The 24,435-nt window shown below is 41.7% G+C and overlaps 1 protein-coding gene across 2 annotated transcripts; it reads right to left on the bottom strand.

Annotated features, from left to right (window-relative positions):
- Window positions 1-856: 856 nt before the first annotated feature.
- Window positions 857-23,845, bottom strand: LOC311124679 (myosin heavy chain, fast skeletal muscle-like; the record flags this gene model as incomplete). Of its 2 annotated transcripts, none has more annotated exons than XM_084198784.1 (39): window positions 857-877; window positions 1,163-1,294; window positions 1,734-1,829; window positions 1,926-2,030; window positions 4,567-4,737; window positions 4,876-5,001; window positions 5,154-5,357; window positions 5,517-5,825; window positions 5,987-6,111; window positions 6,291-6,456; window positions 6,571-6,754; window positions 6,885-7,081; window positions 8,032-8,150; window positions 8,341-8,467; window positions 8,580-8,969; window positions 9,687-9,777; window positions 9,946-10,091; window positions 10,188-10,364; window positions 10,719-10,961; window positions 13,087-13,342; window positions 13,806-13,942; window positions 14,381-14,504; window positions 14,640-14,757; window positions 14,873-14,960; window positions 15,052-15,116; window positions 15,476-15,779; window positions 16,004-16,174; window positions 16,269-16,418; window positions 16,570-16,688; window positions 17,579-17,717; window positions 17,896-17,999; window positions 18,660-18,758; window positions 18,890-18,950; window positions 19,283-19,375; window positions 19,477-19,591; window positions 19,838-19,865; window positions 20,485-20,641; window positions 21,570-21,716; window positions 23,630-23,845. In XM_084198784.1, 39 exons carry the CDS (start codon window positions 23,843-23,845, stop codon window positions 857-859), a joined length of 5,820 nt encoding a protein of 1,939 aa, XP_084054910.1. The 2 variants fall into 2 exon arrangements, with proteins under 2 accessions (XP_084054910.1, XP_084054911.1); XM_084198785.1 differs by having other exon boundaries at window positions 21,570-21,704.
- Between the last annotated feature and the right edge of the window lie 590 nt (window positions 23,846-24,435).

The following is a 24,435-nucleotide window of genomic DNA, read 5'->3' as shown; positions in this document are numbered from 1 at the left end:
GAAAACGTGACGTCCCTGGTTACATAAACAAACCAACACGGAACAAGAAACCACAAATAATGAATGCCTAACGGCTACCTAAGTATGACTCCCAATCAGAGACAACGAGCTACAGCCGTCTCTGATTGGGAGCCACCCTGGCCAACATAGAATTACAACAACTAGAACATAAACAAATGAAAACTCACACCCTGGCTCAACATACTAGAGTCCCCAGAGCCAGGGCGTGACAATGGTAAGGTCTACACCTGTTGTATTCGGCGCATGTGACAAATACAATTTGATTTGATTACCGTTTAAGTAGTCTGTCCACGAGATATTAATATTTGCATAATCTGTGATAGCATTCAAATGCAAATATCCGGTCTATTTCCTTAGAACTTTGTTCTGAGAATTTCCCAACAATCTCCAAATTGTTCCCTTTCAACTGCTACCATGGTTATGCATATTCTTCTCATATCTTTTTATTTTTTAAACATTTACATTTGGGCCTGTCCATAGTTAAAATGATCATGTTGATGTTTGGAAGGTCAGTCCTTGTGAACCATAGCTTAGTCTATGAATTTGAGTGGTTACATTTCTCCATCCTCATCCCTCAGCTGTTTACCAAAAACAGTGACCGCTTTGTTGGGGTACGTGCTTTGTTGATGTTGGAATCCCAGATTGCTCCTTTAATTAAAGTACAATATTTTTATGGTATTAAAAAGCAGTTTTCTGAGTAATAAGTCCACAGTCACAAAGGAAGTGTATGTAGGTCAACATGTTTTTAATCAATGCTCAACATTTCACCATGAAAATCATATTTTATGCAACACAGGAAAATGATGACTTAGATCTTCAATACTTTGGACTTCATTTATTCAGCAGCTTCTTTGCCCTGTAAGAATGAAATAATATAATGGATCAGTAATAATAATGAACATGTAAAATATATGGATAGACTTGGATAGAATATAATGGATCAAGCATTTTAAGGCTCAGTGCTCAGCTTGGATTTTCACTTTTGAACCAACAGAATTAACCTTTATTTTTTTGCCCTACCTGAAATGTGCTTCTTAAATACAGTTGAGTGTAAAAGGTCAGTATTGACCTCTGTGAAGACTGAATCATAATTGGTGTTGATGTGGTCATATTTAAACATGAGTCAGCAGCAGTTCTGTACCTTTCCAGTGTCACGGGTCTTGGCTCTGAGCTTGTTGACCTGAGTCTCAGCGATGTCAGCACGCTCCTCAGCCTCCTCCAGCTCATGCTGAACCTTCCTGAACTTAGACATGTGCTGGTTTGCTGCTTCCTCCTGGGTGAGGAAAAGATAGGGAGAGCAGAACATCAGTATTTACACTTTTTGAAGCTTCAGGTAGCAAATTAAAATATACATTGTTAAATGTATTTTCAACTAAACAAATATTGGCAGATTTATGATAGCAATGTATATAGGGAGATGGATGATACAGCAGAGAAAGTGAGTGGCGGAACAGGGGATCAAACTAGACCAGCAAATTATTATTCAACCCCCTCTCCTTTAAGTTAGTAACACATAGGCATAGGAGGCACTCAGAAATGTGTATAATATCTTCAGTAATGACTTGCACTATCAACTGAGTCATTGTTGACTGATGTGATGTAGCAACACTTACTTCAACTAAACTATATGGACATTAAGTTTTGTAATGTACACAAGGGAAACCATGTTTTCAAACGTATGCTTTCAGAGTATTTGACTAAGTCTGACTCACCGCTTCCTCAGCCTGCCTCTTGTAGGCCTTCACTTTCAACTGCAGCTTATCTACCAGGTCCTGAAGTCTGCTAACGTTCTTCTTATCCTCCTCAGTCTGTGGGAGAAGAGCAAAGAATCAATATCAATATAGTTTTATACACAAACCTGTCTGTGTTAGTGTCAAGTGTGTGAAGAAGGCACTTTCTCTTACCTGGTAAGTGAGCTCCTTGACTCTGCGCTCATACTTGCGGACTCCCTTGACTGCGTCTACACCTCTTCTCTGCTCGGCCTCCACCTCAGTCTCGAGCTCACGCACCTTTGTGGAAAAAATAAACGTAGGCATTTGTTTGTGGTGAAATCAGAAGTTACTCATCTTTATAAAACAGAGGTACAGTCTTCTACCCAGTCAAGGAGGAACAATTGATATCTGTTTCTATGTACTTTTAAACTTTTAATTGAAGGGGTCTGTAATAATAATAACACATTTTCATTATCAGTGGTTCCCAAAGTGGAATAAAAAAATATGAATATTGCTAGCAACAACAGATTAAACTACCAGGGATCTGTGGAAAGAAGGGTATAATACATTTACATTTTTACATTGACATTTTAGTCATTTAGCAGACGCTCTTATCCAGAGCGACTTACAGTTAGTGCATACATTTTTTCCCCCCAGCAGGACAATGACCCTAAGCATACTGCTAAAGCAACACTCAAGTGGTTTAAGGGGAAACATTTAAATGTCTAGGAATGGCCTAGTCAAAGCCCAGACCTCAATCTAATTGAGAATCTGTGGTATGACTTAAAGATTGCTGTACACCAGCGGAACCCATCCAACTTGAAGGAGCTGGAGCAGTTTTGCCTTGAAGAATGGGCAAAAATCCCAGTGGCTGGATGTGCCAAGCTTATAGAGACATACCCCAAGAGACTTGCAGCTGTAATTGCTGCAAAAGGTGACTCTACAAAGTATTGACTTTGGGGGGGGTGAATAGATATGCATGCTCAAGTTTTCTGTTTTTCTTGTCTTATTTCTTGTTTGTTTCACCCCTAAAAAGATTTTGCATCTTCAAAGTGGTAGGCATGTTGTGTAAATCAAATGATACAACCCCCCCCCCCAAAATCCATTTTAATTCCAGGTTCTAATTCAACAAAATAGGAAAAATGCCAAGGGGGGTGAATACTTTCGCAACTCACTGTGTGAGATTGCTGAAAGAAGTTTGCCATGTCAACAGCAAGACAGAAGCACCGATATAAATACATTTTAATGTCTTTATTTTTAAGGTTATTGAGTGGAATAGCACCATATTTGAGACGGTAATGTTTCCAGAGTATGTACATATGTTTGTTAAGATGTTATGTTGTGTTTTCACGTTTTTATGAACTTTTGAAAGTCCGCTAGCCTACATGCAAATTCATCCGTTAGACTGCTAGCTGGTAGCCTCGGATAGCAATGCTAGCTGCCCTAGCAGCGGCACTTTTGCAGCAGAGTGAATTAGACATGTAGCTAGCGATCTAGAGAGAGAAATGATGCAAATGTAGTTAATAATAATAATAATAATAATATCTATTCATGAAATGGCAGTTTAGAAGAAGTAATCCAAGACAACTGTACAAGCCTGAACAAATGCAACTAGATAAATAATTTTTTACATCGAAGGTCTTGGCTCCAATTCTTCTCAACTCCAACTATATAAGTGTAACATATTCCCCAAATGTTTTATTTTGAGCATAAATGCACCATAATTTAACCCCCTAAGGTCGATATCCATGCCCCCGGAAAAATCTAATTTAGGATATTTTAAAAATCCCCATAAACGTCTGTCAGTTTTACGCTAGAGACATGTTTTTTTGCATTGGATGCATCTCAATCCACCGCATCAGCCTATGTAACACTTCTGCATTTGCGGTGAAAGGCGACAGAGCGAGAGCGGTGCTTGTCAGACAGACCATGAGACATCCCGAAAATGGGTTTTCTTACAACATCGTCTGTAGTGTCCGAAAAGTTTGGGCTACACACTATGACCCCTCTGTGTAAAGGTGAGACTCTCCAGGACGCCCACAAGCCTCACAAGACTCGTCTGAAGGTCCCCCGGTATCAGTAGAAAAAATGTATGGAAGTACAGTATAAATGGAGACTTAAGTGACAAAGGGGTTAAATAAAATGTTCCTGATCTTTCTTATATCTCTCAGATATAGGATACACACTTCAGAACAAACTTATTTAGATTTTTTGGGGGGGACTATCTGTTGTTCCATGTAGTGAATCTGTTATTCAATGCGTTTGTATGGGCTAATAGCAGTAAGGCCAGATAACATTTTTCATCAAATAAATGTTTTATATATTTTTTTTTATACTTCAATGGGTCTTCAAATTCAAAATCAAATAGCAAAATTATCCTTGGTATGACCTTCTTAAAACAACTCCATATTGCTTAGTAGTACCCCCCTCCCCTCCTCTGGCTTACACAGGGTTTAGACTCTCATTTAAGCTTTAAAACTGCAAAATTTTCTCTCCGCCCTATGGCAACATGTGTAGAATTGCAAGAAATTAGCTTTAAAACTGCAACATTTTCTTTCTGATGCCAAGACTTTAAAATGTTCTTTCCCCAGGGCACGAGACTTGATTAGTCTGACCATGTATTGCTGAAGTCATAGTAAAACTGAGTAGATGCTATTTTTATCGCACACTAAAGTAGGAGTTGTGTTCTGACATTATGGGGTCCCTGATGCAAAGAAGTTTGGGAACCCCTGATCTAGGTGGGTTATTGAGAGAAAAAGTCATTACACAATGCTCCTGCGTATTTTTATATGATCAAATACATTTATTTCAATCCACCCTGCTGTTAACTCACCCTGGACTCCAGTTTCTGGAGCTGCTTCTTGCCTCCCTTCATGGCCAGATTCTCAGCCTCATCCAGGCGGTGCTGCAGGTCCTTGACTGTGACTTCCAGGTTCTTCTTCATCCTCTCCAGGTGAGAGCTGGTGTCCTGCTCCTTCTTCAGCTCCTCAGCCATCATGGCCGCCTGGAAAAGTAGTTTGTTTAATTAATGCACCAATTGGCACCAATCATAACATTCCTCTGAGAACTTTGTTGTTCTTAACCAGCCCAGCTACCATTGACCCTAGGGGACAAATCAAGTTGATGTAATTCAAGGACTCACGTCAGTGATGGCCTTCTTGGCCTTCTCCTCTGCATTCCTGGCCTCCTGGACGATGTCGTCAACCTCTCCCTGCACCTGCACCAGGTCAGTCTCCAACTTCTTCTTGGTGTTCAGAAGGCTGGTGTTCTGAAGGAGGAAACAAGACGATTTGTTAGACTCTCAAGAGAACTTACATGTCACAGGGCTGATATTATGAAAATCTAAAAGCAAGCGCTGTTGAAATACTGTTGTGTGTAAACGGTATGGTTGGTTGAGTTTCATTGGCTTTTGACCCATACCTGGGAGTGCAGCAGTCCAACACGCTCGCTGGCATCTACCAGCTCAGTCTCAGCCACTTTGCGGCCTCTCTCTGTCTGCTCCAGAGCAACTCTCAGCTCCTCGATTTCAGCCACCATCAGACCATTTCTGCGCTCCACCATGGCTGCCTGCTCCTTCATGTCCTCTGCAGCGCGGACGGCGTCATCAAGGTGCAATTGAGCATCCTGGGGTTCACAATGACATAGGTTAATTGGTAAGAATTTCCACCTTTATACAGTACATAGTCCACTCCTAAATGCCTCTGTTGTATTATTTTCTACAGATTCACAAACAAATCCTTCTCCATGTTCAGATTTTTTATCCTGATGTCCCAGTCCTTTTACCTTGAGCTGTCCCTGGACGTTCCTCAGCTGTTTCTGGGCCTCAGCGGCCTGCCTGTTGGAGTGGCTCAGCTGGATCTCCATCTCGTTCAGGTCTCCCTCCATCTTCTTCTTCACCCTCAGGGCATCATTCCTGCTCCTGACCTCAGAGTCCAGGGTGCTCTGCATGGAGTCAACGACCCTCTGGCTGTTCCTCTTGATCTGCTCCATCTCCTCATCCTTCTCAGCGATCTTCCTGTCCACCTCACCCTTGATCTGGTTCAGCTCCAGCTGCACACGCAGAATCTTGGATTCCTCGTGCTCCAGTGTGCCCTGGACAAACAGAAGCAGTCAGGCGAATTGTGTTCAATACATTTGGATGTAGGAATTAAATATATATGACTACAATAAACACCAATACAGGGAGCATTTGACTGTAGCTGGCATTGGCTAGTGTAACACTGCTTATCTCATCAAACAGCTGTAGTTTGTACCTCAGCCTCCTCCAGAGCGGTCTGGATCTCAGACTTCTCTGTCTCCACGGTCTTCTTGGCCTTCTCCAGCTCATGGATACTCTTGCCAGTCTCTCCGATCTGCTCAGTCAGGTCAGAGATCTCCTCTGCACACAAACACACAGGAGCTGTTTAGACTTGGGAGATTTTCAGTGGATATGCCAATGCACTGAAATTGACATTGAATCAAAATAACAGTTAATTAACAGCACTTCATATGGTCTTGCAAATCGAATTGCTCTCCACTTCCTTGGGTTGTTAAAAGGTATAGCGATTAAATGCTCACGTTGCAGGTTCTTGTTCTCTCTCTTCAGAGTCTCCAGATGATCCAGAGCCTCCTCATAGGAGTTCTTCATCTTGAAGAGTTCAGTGCTCATAGAGCGAGCCTCCTTCTGAGCTCCTTCCAGCTCAGCCTGACCCTCCTCATACTTCTGCTTCCACTCTGCCAGAACCTAGGGAAATTCATGGGATTTTCATTAGAAGTCATTGATGAAGAGCTTTGAATCAGAAATATACTACAATGAATCTGACAGAAAATAACAAGGGTGAGGTTTCTTAATTTTTACCTTATCAAAGTTCCTCTGCTTCTTGTCGAGGTTGGCGGCCATTGCGTTGGCTCTCTCAACGTCAATCATGAGGTCCTCCACCTCTCCCTGCAGCCTCTGCTTGGTCTTCTCCAGGGAGGCGCACTTGGAGTTGGTCGCCTCAATGGTCTCCTCAGCCTCCTGCAGACGCTGGGCCAGCTTCTTCCTGTTGGACAACAGAGGGTGATGTTTCGGTTTGAAACATAAGTTACAATTTATATTGACGTAACATTTTCTCAGAGCCCTCTTACCACCCACACTCTATATTTGAGTTTTTGCTGTTGCATGTGACTCACTTGGCCTCCTCCAGCTCCTCTGTGCGCTGGATGGCATCAGTTTCATACTTAGTCCTCCACTGAGCCACCTCACTGTTAGCCTTTGACATGCCGCGTTGCAGCTCTGCCTTGGCCTCTTGCTCCTCCTCAAACTGTTCCCTCAAGAGGTCACAGTCATGGCGGGCAGACTGGACACCGTGGGCCAGTGCGTTTTTAGCCTGAAAGAAGGAGACAAAGAGAGATAGTCAAACAAATTACAGTAGAAGACTGAGGGTGGCATAGTCCCTGGATGTTTCTCAATATGCACACTACCGTGCCCCGAGGCACGCAATCTGGAGCACGGGAGGGTCGGAGCGTGAGTCCAAATCAAAGTATGTTATACGGATTATGGAGGGCAACACATTTCGAAGCATGCATTGATGCAAGTTTCAACGAAATGTATGGACAGAAATATGACCCAACCACGTAAAAAAACAAAGCAACATTTCTTGAGCTAAACCGAGAGAAAATAAGATCTGACTTCAGAATGAAATGTTGCCCATTCCCATCTCATATGTTGCCTGACAACAATATTTTCTCTTGAAAACGTTAAATACATTCTGTGTTAATTTTTGCTTTTTTACCTGATTACAATACCCTCTGTAGTGTGCGCAATTGCAAGCCCATATTAAGTCAATAGGGCGAACTGGCTAGCAACTACTGTTAGCTGGCTAGCCACAAATAATTGGTAGCTAGCTACCCACGAAGGATTGACATCTACATAACATTAGTTTTAGGTCATTTTTGGCTGTTTTAACTAGCTGGATAGCTAGATTATTACGATTCACAGCTAGCTGATAATTATGAAGTAAAACTTTTGCTTTGTGTGTATCTTATTAGGTCTCTATTGCCATTGTTCTGGCTGGAAGAAGGTTTAGTGAATGGGGAGGTGCAGCATGTGTGAGGTAATACAGTAGGTGGAGTGTGAATGCTTCTCAAATGTAATGTTTTATGCGTTCTCCACTCTCTCATCCTCACAAGTACGGACTCAAGAGAACGTCCTCAGAGAACGCACTCGGAGCATGAGAGTGTGGAGTACGGTAGTGTGCATATTGAGAAACACCCACTGTCTATATGAAGATATGGCTCTAATCTCTGTGGTCGGTGGAGTCCATTTTGGGTCCCTTACCTTGACCTCTTCCTCAATCGCCCTCTTCAGCTCCTCCAACTGCTGGGTGAAGGCCTGTTTTCCTCTGGTCAGCTGAGACACCAGGGCTTCCTTCTCTTCCAGCTGGCGGCCAAACTCACCTTCAGGGATAGAGGGATATCTAGTTAATAGGGTCTCTGTTCTCTAAGATTGAAAATGTATTTGGAGGTATCATAGGGCAAAGTTAGGTGGTGAATAGTACAGTATAAATTATGTGGATACAGCCCCCAACACATGTTATTGTGTTTTACTGAAGGAAAGCATTGGGTTGTAGTTCATTGTTGATGGTACCATTTTCTGTCAGGAGTCTGGCCCTCTGTCCGCTGATGTCGTTGACCTGGCGAACATTCTCATCATTCTTAGTCTTGAGCTCGCTCAGCTGGTCCTCAAGAGTACGGCACATCTTCTCCAGATTGCCCTGTTAGTACCATCATTACTTTATAAATGGGACTCCTGTCAACCTCAGTTCAGTTGAATGGTAATGTAGTTGACCCTCCTCAACACTGCTTGATCAAAACATCACTACTCACCTTAGCCTTGGCGACGGCCTCCATGTTGCTGGAGAGGTCATCAATCTCCATCTTGTATTCGCTCTTCTCCTTCTCCAGCTTCTGCTTGACGCGCTGCAGGTTGTCGATCTGCTCCCCGAGCTCAGCCACACTGTCGGCCTGCTTCTTTCGCAGAGCGGCGGCTGTGGCCTCGTGCTGCAGGGTGGACTCTTCAAGATCACGGCGCAGCTTCTGGAACTCAGCCTCGCGCTTCTTGTTCATCTCAATCTGAGCAGCAGTGGCGCCTCCGGCCTCCTCCAGCCTCTCGCTGATCTCCTCAAGTTCCCTGGAGAGATCAGCCCTCTGCTTCTCAACCTTAGCCCTGGCAGCACGCTCAGCCTCAATTTCCTCCTCCAGCTCCTCAATACGGGCCTAGAACAGGGGGCAGGAGCAGGGGGGATGAACACTACAATAGAGTTGAAACAATTGAACCTCACAAAATAATAATATGTATATTTTGCATAAATGTGTTAAATACAAAGCCAGTTACACTAATATATTCAATAGACAGTGTCCCATGCAGGAGCCAAAACCACAATGGCAAGAAGCCCCCCATAGTGTTAGACAGATGACTCTAGACGGAAATGGCCCATTTTAGCATTGATATTGTCATTGAGGGCTTCTACCATTTATAAAGTAGTCAACTGGGTGGGGATTTCCCATGGGTTGGGAGCCATCAGCCAATGATCAGAGCATTGAATTCTTCAAATAGGGTTGCCAATGGTTAGTAAATGGCTTTAAGCTATATCACTGCCATCTAGTGGCCGCAATAAATGAAGGACAAGATTTGGTTCAGGACTCCAGCACTGCAGGTGGCAGTAAATCACCAATATTAGTTTTAGACTTTTTTCAAACACAATAAGAAAATTAACTACATAAAACATGTATATTTAGATGCCTATTCTATCACAGACGCCATCATGGCAAAGATACAAATCCTCTATCTAAGTTTATGGAAGCACCATCTTTACAATGGGAAGAAGCTCCTAAAGAGCCATCAGAAGCTGCCAGAACAAATGTGTCAGCTTTTTTCAGGAAATGATTCAGATGTGTGCTTTTCTGTACTGGAGCGTATATCCTGTACTGTACCTGGAGTTCCTTGATCTTCTTCTGCAGCTGAGCTCCCAGAGACTGTTCATCCTCAATCTTGCTGAGGAGCTGAGTGGTCTCAAACTCCTTCCTAAGAAACAGAAACACGTCGATTGCAGAGTTGGTTTAGGTTTGATAGTGTAAAGGGAGTATAATACCATTCACGTTGCTTTTAAGAATGACATGCAAATGCTAATTCCTAATTAGTCAAGAACAACCATTATAGCAGCTGATACTGTAGTCATTTGTTTGTGTTTACTTCTTGATTTTCTCATCAGCTTGCTGCTTGTCATTCTCCAGGTCCATTATGGACTCCTGGGCCAGTTTCAGATCTCCCTCCAGCTTTCTCTTGGCTCTCTCTAGGTCCATACGTAGCTTCTTCTCTTGCTCAAGAGAACCCTCAAGCTATAAGATAAAAACAAATATATTTTTCAAATCTAAACAAATGAAGATAATATCATCTTACATTCTATCATGGCCAAAATGTCAAACTCCACTCACGTCGTCCACTTGCTGTTCCAGCTTGGTCTTGGCCTTGGTCAGAGTGTTGACTTTGTCCTCCTCTGCCTGCAGGTCGTCCAGTGTCTGCTGGTGGGCCTCTTGGAGGGCTTTCTTCTCCTTGGTCAGCTTGGCAACACTCTCATCCATAGATGCCATCTCCTCTGTCAGGTTTTTAACCTGAAAATGGCCACAACATAATTATACTTCACCATAAAGGGGAGATATAGTTTGTTATATGTTGCATTCATTTAAATTAGAAATGTGTCAACAAGTACTGTACTATAGATGTAACACTAGATGGCAGTGTGCACCATGCCAGTGTTCTGAGTGGAAGTCATAAATGAGGGGGGAGCAGAACAGGCAATGAATGTTGGGAGTAGCCCGCAACTGAAATTGTACAATTCAATTTTGTGTCTTAATTTTTCCTGCACCCACAATACAACTTGAATTCCATTTCTGTTAAGCTATGTTTTGAGTTGATTATTGTTTGGATTATTGTGTGGTTAGACTGTCTATGGTAAGACACTAGACCTTGTTTTCAGTGGCGTGCTTCTCCTTCTCCACTTTGGCCAGGGTGAGCTCCAGGTCATCGATGTCCTTCTTCAGCTCAGAGCACTCATCCTCCAGCTTCCTCTTCTTGGCAGTCAACTCGGCATTGATCTCCTCCTCATCCTCCAGCCTCTCGGTCGTCTCTTTGAGTTTGGCCTCCAGCTGGATCTTGCTCTTGATGAGCCCCTCGCACCTTTCCTCAGCATCGTTCAGATTCTCAGAATCCTGTTTTAAGAACAAAATATAGACTTCATTTAGTCAAAGAGGTCAGAACAAATCAATATAAATTCATGAAACATACACTGATCAAAAATATAAATGCAACATGCAACAATTTCAAAGATTCTGCTGAGTTACAGTTCATATAAGGAAATCAGTCAACTGAAATAAATTCATTAGGCCCTAATCTATAGATTTCACATGACTGGGCAGGGGTGCAGCCATGGGTGGGCCTGGGAGGGCATAGGCCCACCCACTTAGGAGCCAGGCCGACCCACTGGGGAGCCAGGCCCAGTCAATCAAAATCTGTTTTTCCCGACAAAAGGGCTTTATTACAGACAGAAATATCACATTTATATAAGTATTCAGACCATTTACTCAGTACTTTGTTGAAACATCTTTGGCAGCAATTTCAGCCTCAAGTCTGGGAATGACGCTACAAGCTTGGCACACCTGTATTTGGGGAGTTTCTCCCATTCTTCTCTGCAGATCCTCTCAAGCTCTGTCAGGTTGGATGGGGAGCGTTGCTGCACAGCTATTTTCAGGTCTCTCCAGATATGTTCGATTGGGTTCAAGTCAGGGCTCTGGCTTGGCCACTCAAGGACATTCAGAGACTTGTCCCGAAGCCACTCCTGCGTTGTCTTGCCTGTGTGCTTACGGTCGTTGTGCTGTTGGAAGGTGAACGTTCGCCCCAATCTGAGGTCCTGAGTGCTCTGGAGCAGGATTACATCAAGGATGTCTCTGTAATTTGCTCCGTTCATCTTTCCCTCGATCCTGACGGGTCTCACAGTCCCTGTCACTGAAAAACACCCCCACAGCATGATTCTGCCACCACCATGCTTCACTGTAGGCTTGGTGCCAGGTTTCCTCCAGATGTGACGCTTGGCATTCAGGCCAAAGAGTTCAATCTTGGTTTCATCAGACCAAAGAATCTTGTTTCTCATGGAGAGTCTTTAGGTGCCTTTTGGCAAACTCCAAGCAAGCTGTCATGTGCCTTTTACTGAGGAGTGGCTTCCGTCTGGCCACTCTACCATAAATGTCTGATTGTTGGAATGCTGCAGAGATGGTTGTCATTCTGGAAGGTTCTCCCATCTCCACAGATGAACTCTAGAGCTCTGTCAGAGTGACCATTGGGTTCTGGGTCACCTCCCTGACCAAGGCCCTTCTCCCTTGATTGCTCAGTTTGGCCGGGCGGCCAGCTCTAGGAAGAGTCTTGGTGGTTCCAAACTTCTTTCATTTAAGAATGATGGAGGTCACTGTGTTCTTGGGGACCTTCAATGCTGCAGAAATTTTTTGGTACCCTTCCCCAGATCTGTGCCTCGACACAATCCTGTCTCGGAGCTCTACGGACAATTACTTCAACCTCATGGCTTGGTTTTTTCTCTTACATGCACTGTCAACTGTGGGACCTTTATATACAGGTGTGCCTTTCCAAATCATGTCCAATCAATTGAATTTACCGCAGGTGGACTCCAGTCAAGTTGTAGCAACATTTCAAGGATGATCAATGGAAACAGGATGCACCTGAGATCAATTTCGAGTCTCGTCGCAAAGGGTCTGAATACTTATGTAAATAAGGTATTTCAGTTTTTTTTTTTTTATACATTTGCAAACAAATCTAAAAACCTTTTTTCGCTTTGTTATTATGGGGTATTGTGTGTAGATTGCTGAGGATTTTTATTTATTTAATCCATTTCAGAATAAGGCTGTAACATAACAAAATGTGGAAAAAGTCAAGGGGTCTGAATACTTTCCGAAGGCACTGTATATATATATATATAACATTGGCAATATCAATGTGAGTTAGCCACATACTTCACAGAAGTGTTTGCCTGTCTTGCCTTCCATATGGGAGCACATATCAAATTCAATGAACATGCATGTTTGAGTTTGAAGTTGAACATGATTATTGCCCTACCATGAATGTGACGATTTTAATTTACTGTACCTGTGCTGCCTCGTACATAAACATTTGACTATAAACATTGACTACAGTTAAAGCTGTTCATTCTGCTCCTACTAGCTTGAGCTGGAGTATACTGGAGTATGTTTGTTCAAGTGTGTATTCAAGTGTGTGCAAATATGCCCATATTGCTTTATATTTTTGCAAAATTGGTTGTTGTTCACTCACAGATGCAACTTGAAGTGCCAGGTCATTCTTCTCCTGCACCAGGGCCACCAACTTCTCCTCCAACTCCTTCTTCTTGGCCAGAGCCTTGGCCAGGTCTGTCTGCATCTTCTCATAGTTCTCCTTCATGTTGGCCAGCTCCTTCTCAGTCTCAGCACTCTTCAGCAGGGGCTTGATCTTGTAATAGACCTTCATCCATGGCCAGTGTTTCACATTCATGAATGAGCGAATGTTGTACTGGATGGTGTACACAGATTCTCTGGTCGACAGAAAGAATAGAGTGGCATGGTGAGTGACATGCTTAAAGCTACATTCTGGGATTCAAAGAACAACAAAACGGAACACCCCCGCCACTGTTTGTTTACAGCTGAGGAATGGGGCTAGGGAAGTGTAACCCCTCTTAAATTCACAGACAGCGGTCTAGATGCAAGGACTGACAGGTCATGCTAAGCACATGAGGCATTTTATGTTCTAAAGAATGAATGGATAAATTCCACAAATGTAAATGACAATTGAACAGCCAAATGCCAAACTGCAGCTATAAAGCTAGAATCCTTAGTTACTAAATCCATTGTTGGACTTATAAATGAATTAACCCAAAAGCTTTAGTAAACCATTATAAGCCCTACTTTCTCATCCTGAAAAACTCACAGCATATACAGTATGTAATCAAAATGCATTGGTTCATAGAAAGCTTTGCCAAGATGTCCACTATTCCTCACCTCCTCTCCATCATCTTGCTAAACTCTCTCCTCATGAGGAATCCACGGCTGAGAGCCTGGACCATGCCGACCAGAGTGGCCAGCTTCTCATCTCTCATCTCCTCCAGGACACCCAGAAGACCGGCTTTGAAGAACACCTGAGACACAGGTTAGCATGGTCAATGGAACCACAGATGGTGACAGATAGAAAGGGTTGAATCAAAAGAGGGGAAAAACACCACTAGATTGATTCCAACAACAAACTTTGCAACGCTTACAAACTAACCATGGGATAGGATGTTTAAGTAGTTAGTTATTGTACAGTTGTAGATTAATAATGTCCACAGATACAGATAACTGCAGCCATACCACTCTAACACAATGCACATGATAATGAGTTTAGTTTCTCTTCTATACTTGAATGACGTTGAAGTAAAAAAACACTACAATGTTTTTCCACCTTTTCCTTTAGTTAAATGAAGAAGAAAGAACAAAAGGATGCATAGATCAACTGGAGAGATTTTATATGGTAAGGGTTTAAATTATCATTCAAGTTGTGTTTTGTTGTCAGCTTTTGCTGGGGGTATTTGACTGACCTTGGTGTGTCCAAACTTGTAATCTTCGTGATTCACATCAATGGAACCAAGCAGCTTCTCAGAAGCCTTCTTGTTGTCCATGAACTGGCCCTCGGGGATGACACTGGCATTCAGTACTTTGTACCTGAATGAAGAGACAGTTTTAAAATATGTCAAGCTGTAATAGGTTGGTTATATTACGTAAAAGGTAAGCCTATTCTGATGCTGGGAAAACCCTTGGAGCAGATCTGTATTCTTGCGTCCATTTATGTTTGTGTACCTCTGCTTGAAGTCAGCATAGATGATTCTGCTGGGGAAGCCCTTTCTGCAGATCCTGATACCCTCCAGTACACCATTACACCTGAGCTGGTGGATAACCAGGAAGTTCTCCATCAGACCTGGAAAACAAACCAAGTCTCTTTTAATACACATAAACAGGTTAAAGATTGGGATTGTTAAAGTCACTGATACTGTACTGATAAGATGACATATTTAACTCAATATTTATTGTACCTGGAGTCTTTGACTCGTTGGGGATCAGGCAGCGCACAAAGTGAGGATGAGTGCTCCTCAAGTTGGTCATCAGCTTATGTAAGTTCTCCTGTAAGAGGGTTACAAACCATTTTCTCAGACATCATTTATGATAATCAATGCACCTTTTGAAGGACTGACTAAAACTTTCAAAAGCTCACCCTGAACTGGGAGGACACAGTCTGCATGGAACCACCCTTCTTCTTGCCTCCTTTCTTGCTTGTATCTGTTAAAATGGGGAAAAGTTGAAGATAACTAGAAAAGTACATTTCTTAGAGCGGGTGGAATAAATACAATAATAATAAGAGTATGTAAGAAATCTAGAGTGGTCTTGTCTTCAGCAAGCACATTAATTATAAACCAGAGAATATCTGGTTAACTTCACACTTATCTAGAGGCAAATGCTACCAATGAGATTTGTGTAAAATAACACCTATTGTATGATTGAATTAACCAAGTGTATGAATAAATTAACCCGGTGAAAACGCCATGAGAAATTGGGATACATTCAAAGACTTTAAAGAACATTTGGTCTGATTTATAACTGGTGCTTAATTAAATATTTTGACGTGATGCTAGTCTTACCCTCAGGTGGGGCAGCGGGATACAGGGCAGCCAAAAGTTTGACTGAGGACTTCCCGTACAACTGACAAACTGAGTCGTTCAGGGGGTCCTTGTTCTTCTCCAGCCAGCCAGTGATGTTGTAGTCCACAGTACCAGCGTAGTGCACCAGGGAGAAGTGGGCCTCTGCCTTGCCTTTGGCAGGCTTTGGTTTCTCAAACGCCTTTGTTTTCCCAAGATGCTGGGAGTACAGCTTGTCCTTGAAGGTAGTGTCTGAAGACTTGGGGAACATGCACTCCTCTTCAAGGATGGAGAATATGCCCAATGGCTTTACGAAAAGAGATGCATATCAAATTAGTGATATTTACATTTAGGATCACATTCCTTCAGTAAAAATGCTATTATAGTATTATGTACATTTAGGGACACATAATAGGAAACATATTGAGTTCTCAACAGTCAGATGCGTTGTAAAACTGTGATAATATTTCACACAGCGATCCCTATGAGCTTTGCTGTTGCGGTCCAGTATAATCCTCACAGACAGTTTACCTTCTCAATAAGCTCAATGCAGGCAGCCAAGTCCATGCCGAAGTCAATGAAGGCCCAGACGATTCCCTCCTTCTTGTACTCCTCTTGCTCCAGGACGAACATGGTGTGGTTGAAAAACTGTTGCAGTTTCTCATTGGTGAAGTTGATGCACAGCTGTTCCATGCTGTTGTACTGTTGATGGAGTTTTAAAAGGGATAATTTCATCATACAAGGCTGTAATCCATCTCAATCACAACTAATTATCTTGTTCTGGTCTCATACTCACATCAAAGATCTCAAAACCGGCAATATCGAGCACACCGATATAGAACTGCCTTGGCTGCTTGGTGTCCAACATTTCGTTGATACGAATGACCATCCACAAGAACATCCTCTCATAGATAGACTTGGCCAGAGCGCTGACTGAGTTATTAACCTGCAATGATAATACCTCAAATTAATACATGCGATATTGACCATGTCTACTGATAAGGTGATACGAGCTTGGGAAAAACTAAAGTATGCACTTGTCCCCAAAATAATTCCAGTGCTCAGAAAATGGTAGATGCTGTGTTTGGCCGCCTAACCTGAGGCACAGTCTGTCCCTTGGTCACATACTCGTTGCCGACCTTCACTCTGGGGTAGCACAGAGCCTTCAACATCTCAGCTGAGTTCAGGCCCAGCAGGTAGCCGATTTTATCAGCCACTGGAGAGAGAGAACCAACAACAACAGACTCAGGCACACAAGATGGCTTGTTTCTGATGTCACACTGACAAAATAGTTTGGCTTACTTCTTTGTGGGTTAGGTTTAGATTTTCTCCCATATCCATAATTTCAAATAATTTCTGGAGGTTGGTATTTTGTCTTCACAAAAACTCCTGCCTGACTTTTATATGAAACTTACGGGTTCTACACTGGGTGAACAAAACATTAGGAACACCTGTTCATTCTATGACATAGACTGACCAGGTGAAAGCTATGATCCCTTGCTGATGTTAAATCCACTTGTTAAATCCACTTCAATCAGTGTAGATGAAGGATTTTTAAGGCTTGAGACAATTGAGTCATGGATTGTGTATGTGTGCCATTCAGAGGGTGAATGGGCAAGACAAAAGATTTAAGTGCCTTTGAACAGGGTATGGTAGTAGGTGCCAGGTGCACCGATTTGAGTGTGTCAAGAACTGCAAAGCTGCTGGGTTTTTCACGCTCAACAATCTCCTGTGTGTTTAAAGAATGATCCACCACCCAAAGGACATCCAGTCAACTTGACACAATTGTGGGAAGCATTAGAGTCAACATGGGCCAGCATCCCTGTGGAACATTTTCAACACTTTTTAGAGTCCATGCCCCAAAGAATTGAGGCTGTTCTGAGGGCAAAAGGGGGTGAAACTCAATATTAGGAAGGTGTTCCTAATGTTTTGTACACTCAGTGTATTTCTATGTTTGGGACTGGGAATTGGACTAATGCTTTACATATTGTTTATCTGTGAGTGGGACTGGCAATGGGACTAATGCTTTACATATTGTATATCTATGAGTGGGACTGGGAATGGGACTAATGCTTTACATATTGTATATCTATGAGTGGGACTCACCCTCTGTGCCGTCTGGCTCGGCCTGCTCCTCACGCTGCTTCTGCTTGAATTTCAAGTTGCCATGGTGCAATACAGCTCCTGTCAGCTTGTAGATGGCCTGCTTCTCTTCATTACTGAAGCCCAGGATTGTAATGGCATCCTGGCATTAAAGAGGAAGTACAACAGTGATGAACTGAACGGTAGTTTGGTATATAAAAAAATTAATACATGAACATTCCCAGCTGCCACCATGTTGGAATGTCACAGTGCATTCAGTGTGTATGGTGGTCATTACCCATTCCCTATCTAGTGTTTGGTTAACCCTTTGTTTGACTCACGTCTGTGGCATCCAGCTCGTCATTGTCATTGATGCTGGCCACAGTGATCTGACCCTGGCTGCACATGGGGAAGTCGTAGGGGTTGGTGGTGATGAGCGCCATTTCTGTGGACAACGGAGAACGGCTTGTCAGTTAAATCTCTTAGAATTGTGCTCTCCTACCTTTTACAGTATCTCTCCCTCCTTTACTCAATAGATGGACTCAAGGATACATGTAGTATATAATAAATAGCATCAAAAGAGGGGACTGAGACTTGTGGACTAGTGTGATCACAGTGCATTACTTGATAGATATTTCCCAAAAACCTGACCCATGTCTAGATGCCTTGTTACCTTGAATGTACTCATTGTGTTAGTTTTAATAGTGTGGACTATGGTGTGGAGGGGTTGAGGGTAGCTGAAGGATGGGACTAAAAACAAACAAAAGACAACTATTGTAAAATACATTGTGTCCGTAAATAGTATGTATAAGCTGTAAGTAGAAGCATAAGTGTTGTTGTCCATTAGTTTACTCCAATTAGGGGAGGGATGGTAGGTTTAGGGGAAAATAATAAAGGGAAATATATTGTACAAAACATATGGGGGATTGGAAATGATGCAGACAATTACATTGATGGAAGCCACAATCTATCTGCAATATTAAAGCTGATCTACCCCCACCCCCCCCACCCCCAAAAAGAAATGTGGACTATGATTTTTTTTTTTTTTACAAGTTCCACAGATGGGGGTGGGAATAATTTCCTCTGAACCTCTACTTTGCCGTACCAACTATCTCAGGTTTGTGGTTGGTCATCATCTGGAAGAAGATGTGGTAGCCTCTCTCATCGGGCAGCTGGAAGGTCACTCTGGACTTCTCCAGCAGGTCTGAGGGAGAAAGAGAAAGAGAGATGAGAGAGTGAGAGAGAGAACATGAGATACATTTAAATTTGATGATCTCCAAAAAATAATCTGTGTGTATTTAGGAAAGCATTGAGAAACAATCAAAACCAACTCACAGGTCTCAATGTCAGCTTTAGCCAGTTTACCACCTTGGAAGTGAATCCTGATGAATTTACCCTATAGTAGAGCATGGGGGTTAGAAATGGGTCAACAAATAAATCTAAACTTTTTACTTTGATAGACCTCTTTTAAATGTTACAGTTTTTTGGACAGATGTTGGATCTATTGATACAGATGTAGGATCCAGTTTGCTACAGCAGGAAAATAAATCCTGCAGCAACAGGAAATGTGAATTATTATGTGGCTTGCAAATAATGAAAACAAATTGGTGATAAAACATTTTATTACCGCAAATCAAGTCTGAAATGTTAAAGTGCAACTATAGGGAACTACAGTAATACATTTTTCCAATATTAAATTAACTTCCACAGTATGTCCTTCATACTTACAAAGCGAGACGAATTGTCGTTCCTCACTGTCTTGGCATTACCGTAAGCCTCCAGCAGAGGGTTAGCTGCAATGATCTGATCCTCAAGAGACCCCTGATTGAGACAAACAAACACAAGTTGCTCAGAAACTGGTAAAGTAATTTTTTCTTGATTGCTTGAAATGTGTTAAAAAGGCAAACATGAGCCCAACCTACCTGCATTTTGCCGGGGTCTGCTTCCTTCTTCTTCTCGCCACCAGACACTGCAATGGTGGCGAAGTACTGGATGACACGCTTGGTATTGACAGTCTTTCCTGCACCGGATTCTCCACTGGTTTATATGACAGAGAAAGAGGGAGTTTAGGTACATGTTTGAGTGTCAGATTGGCTTTCACTAAGAAATAGCATAGAAAAATACACTGTTGACCTGTTTTCTAATATTCCCATTTATCAACTCATTATTACACATAGCCTAATGCTCTAATCCATTCATAATGTCATGTATTTCATCACACCAAGAGACCCAACATATTACAATAGAAACACCTTCTCAATGACATTTTAGTAAACAACTTACGTAATCAGGACGGACTGGTTCTCCTTATCTGTAACCCAAAAACATATTGCTTATCATACTCAAGCAACATTATGGGGACATTACTGCATTCATAGCATCATCACGAATTTCAATTTGGAACATATTACATTCAAGGCTAGTGAATTCAGATATCCCCAGCAAACTGTTCCAACCTAGACTAGAAAACAGTAGATACGTCTCTAAAACATATTTAATACTATTTATTTATCTCTGTAGCTCAGCTGGTAGAGCACGGCGCTTGTAACGCCAAGGTAGTGGGTTCGATCCCCGGGACCACCCATACACAAAAAAAAAAAATGTATGCACTCATGACTGTAAGTCACTTTGGATAAAAGCGTCTGCTAAATGGCTTATTATTATTATTATTATTATTATTATTATTATTATTATTATTATCTATTTATAAACATTTATGGACTTTGAGATCAATATGCACTTATGGACATCCATCCAACCCACCAACCATCCCTCCATCCATCCATCCATCCATCCATCCATCCATCCATCCATCCATCCATCCATCCATCCATCCATCCATCCATCCATCCATCCCTCCCTCCCTCCATCCATCCATCCATCCATCCACCCCTCCATCCATCCATCCATGCATCCATCAGAGCTCGTACCAATCAGCATGAACTGAAAGGCGTTGTCAGAGACGGAGAAGATATGGGGTGGAGCCTCCATCCTCTTCTTCCCTCTGTAGGCGTTGACAACCTCCATGTCATACACGGGGAGCCACTTGTAGGGGTTCACCGTGGCACAGAAGAGCCCAGAGTAGGTCTGAATGAAAGTGATTAAATTAAATTAGGGGATTTGCAAAGTCAGATGGACTTTTACCTGGATTTATGTGAGGATGTGGGTGTACTTTGGTATACTGATGTGAGTCTACTGTATTGATATGTTTTGGTTTCTACCGTTCATTTACAGTGGTGTCACTTTACTGAGCTATATTGTAGGCTGCACAATTATATTATTTTATATTAATAGAATTATTGAAAAAAAGTATTTTGTTTTTAACAAGTAATATATCTTTCTCTCAAAAAGATAGGGGTCAACATTATTGAAGTCTATTTTCATGTCATCCGACCAAAGCACTGGTTCAAATCCAAGTTCCAATGCCGTTTTGCAAACTCCAGGCATTTACATTTGTTGGATGACATGAAAATAGAGCTCTTTGGGTAAGCCAACCAGTGATGGGTTTGGCGTTGAAATTAGAATGCATGAGCACAAAATAACCTCATCCCTACTGTAAAATATGGTGGTGGATCTTTGATGTTATGGAGCTATTTTGCTCCTCTGCTAGGAGGCTGAAACCTGGTCGCAAGTTAATCTTCCAGCAGGAAAATAAACCCACGTTCACATGAAAATCCACAATGAAATGGTTAATTGGCCACAAAATCAACATTTTGCAAAGGCCATGTCAGTCTCGGGACTTGAAACCCATTGAAAACATGTGGTTTGAATTGAAGAGGGCGGTCCATAAATGCAGACGAAGGATATCAAGGGCCTGGAAGGATTCTGCATGGAGGAATGGTCTAAGATCCCTCCCAATGTGTTCTCCAACTCATAAAACATTTTAGAATACAGTATTTTTTGCTCTTGTTTATCAAGGGTGTCAATATTGTTGGACCCCACTGTATGTGTAGGACTGTATGTGTGTATTTATTATCTTCATGTATGTGTGTGTTTATCTGTGCAGGTTTCTTACATAGATCATCCATGCTGCATAACGCTCTTTGAGGTTATACAACACAGAGGCTTCATTCAGGTAGGTCATCATGGCCATGTCCTCAATCTTGTCATACTTAGGGGGGTTCATCTCGAAGATGTCTGCATCTTTGAACTCTTTTCCTTCCTGAAACAGTCAGATATCAAGATTACACGCAGATCAAACTGGACGTGACTGAATGCTTTTTTGCTCATTAAATACAAGTTGAATCGTAAAAAAAAAGAAAATGCATACCGACATTTAATCTAACTACTTTGTTATCACCCACTGACACATACATGGTGATTCTTGACTAGTCAACATAAAAAATGTGTTATAAAATGTTATATACTGCCTTCAAACACCAATTAAATGCTTCTTTATATACAGTGACTTCAGAAAGTATTCATACCCCTTAATTTATTCCAGATTTTGTTGTATTACAGCCTGGATTCAAAATGTATTAAATACATTATTTTTTATACATTTTTGCAGATTTATTGAAAATGAAATATCTCATTTACATAAGTATTCACACCCCTGAGTCAATACATGTTAGAATCACCTTTGGCAGCGATTACAGCTGTGAGTCTTTCTGGGTAAGTCTCTAAGAGCTTTGCATACCTGGTTTGTACAATAATTGCACATTATTATTTTTTTAATTCTTTAAGCTCTGTCAAGCTGGTTGTTCATCATTGCTAGACAGGCATTTTCAAGTCTTGCCATATATTTTCAAACCAATTTTAGTCAACTGTAACTAGGCCACTCAGGAACATTCAATGTCGTCTTGGTAAACAACTCCAGTGTATATTTGGCTTTGTGTTTTAGATTATTGTCCTGCTGAAATGTGAATTTGTCTCCCAGTGTCTTTTGGAAAGCTGAATAAGGATTCATCTAGGATTTTGCCTGAGCTTAGCTCTACTCCGTTTCTTTTTATCGTAAAAAAATTCCCTAGTCCTTGACGATGACAAGAATACCCATAGCATGCATGATGCAGCCACCACCAGGCTTGAAAATATGAAGAGTGGTATTCAGTGATGTGTTGTGTTGGATTTGCTCCAAACATAACGCTTTGTCTTCAGGACATAAAGTTAATTTCTTTGCCACATTCTTTTCAGTTTTACTTTAATGCCTTATTGCAAACAGGATGCATGTTTTGGAATATTTTTCTTTCTTTACGAGCTTACTTCTTTTCACTCTGTCATTTAGGTTAGTATTGTGGAGTAACTACAATGTTGTTGATCCATCCTTTGTTTTCTCCTATCACAGCCATTAAACTCTGTAACTGTTTTAAAGTCACCAGTGGCTTCATGGTGAAATCCCTGAGCGGTTTCCTTCCTCTCCGGCAACTGAGTTAAGAAGGACACCTGTATCTTCATAGTGACTGGGTGTATTGATACACCATCCAAAGTGTAATTAAAATGTGTGTTTGTTTTTTTACCCATCTACCAATAGGTGCCTTTCTTTGCAAGGCATTGGAAAACCTCCCTGGCCTTTGTGGTTTAATCTATGTTTAAAATGCACTGCTCGACTGAGGGACCTTACAGATAATTGTATGTGTGGGGTACAGAGATGAAGTAGTCATTCAAAAATCATGTTAAACACTATTATTGCACACAGAGTGAGTCCATGCAACTTATTATGTGACTTGTTATGCAAATATATACTCCTGAACTTATTTAGGCTTGCCGTAACAAAGGGGTTGAATACTTATTGACTCAAGACATTTCATCTTTTCATTTTTAATTCATCCGTAAATATTTCAAAAAACATAATTCCACTTTGATATTATGGGGTATTCTGTGTGTGTGTAGGTCATTGATACAACAACATTTTGAAAAATTCAAAAATACATTCTGAATTAGCTGTTGTTGTTTTTTTTTTTTTTTTTTTTGGGGGGGGGGTATGTTTTGTTTCTGATTTCATATTGCCTGTTGACATTTTCTTTGATAATATTTAGAAGGTTTTTCAAGGAATAGTGTGATTTTTCAAGGAATAGTGTGATTTTTCAAGGAATAGTGTAATTGAACAAACTTGAATACTTTTCAGCTCAGGCTTACCTCCTTAGTGCCATCAGGTTTGGTGACTGTCACAGTACACTTCCCATCGGCCCTGGCAGTGACCAGACCCTTAAGGTACAGCTCCGCCTTGTCTGTCACATAGCAGGAGTTCTTTGAATCAAAGGGTGCGGTTTGTGCCTCAATCCTCTCCCTCTCAGGCTTACGGAGGTATATGGCAGCCTTGCCGTAGATTTGCATCTCAGCGTCCGTACTCATGGTGACGGATCACTAGGAAAGAGATGAAACAAGAAACATGATTGACTCTGTGGTGCTTCCTCCCCAGTCAACAGAGTTAGATGAGCGGTATCTCTCAGAATAGTCTCATCACTTTTTATGTGAAGACTCAAACCATGTCTCACCTTCTTTTTCCCCTCCTACAGATGAATGTGTACTTCTTGGAGGACCCTGTGGAACATAAGGTGTTGTGAAAACACACAAGTTTAAAGGCTCATCATTTAGCAATCAAAGGGTTCGAAAACATTTAGGCAACTCACTTTACTACACATTCTGTCATTCAAATAATTTCCCCTGAAAACCCAGTTACATTCTAGGCCACCCCCTCAATTTATGTAAATGAAAGATACAGTTTTGAAGTAAAACACATTTTAAACCAATGCCACTGTATTGCATACTGTCCAATCTTACAAGAGACATGCAGAACTCAATTCAAACAGATGCTGAGTGCAAAGATGAGACAAATGTACAAATCTAAGGAGGTGGAGAGGTCTTACCACAGAGGAAGAAGGTATCTGACTTATGGATGCTGGGGCCCCAGCCTCCTTATATCTGGTTGGAAGTGCCAACCA

Source organism: Coregonus lavaretus (assembly GCF_964263955.1).
Source record: "Coregonus lavaretus genome assembly, contig: HAP1_SCAFFOLD_79, whole genome shotgun sequence".
Lineage (NCBI taxonomy): Eukaryota > Metazoa > Chordata > Actinopteri > Salmoniformes > Salmonidae > Coregonus > Coregonus lavaretus.
Note: the sequence above shows the minus strand (reverse complement) of the source record. Positions and strands in the feature narration are given on the sequence as shown.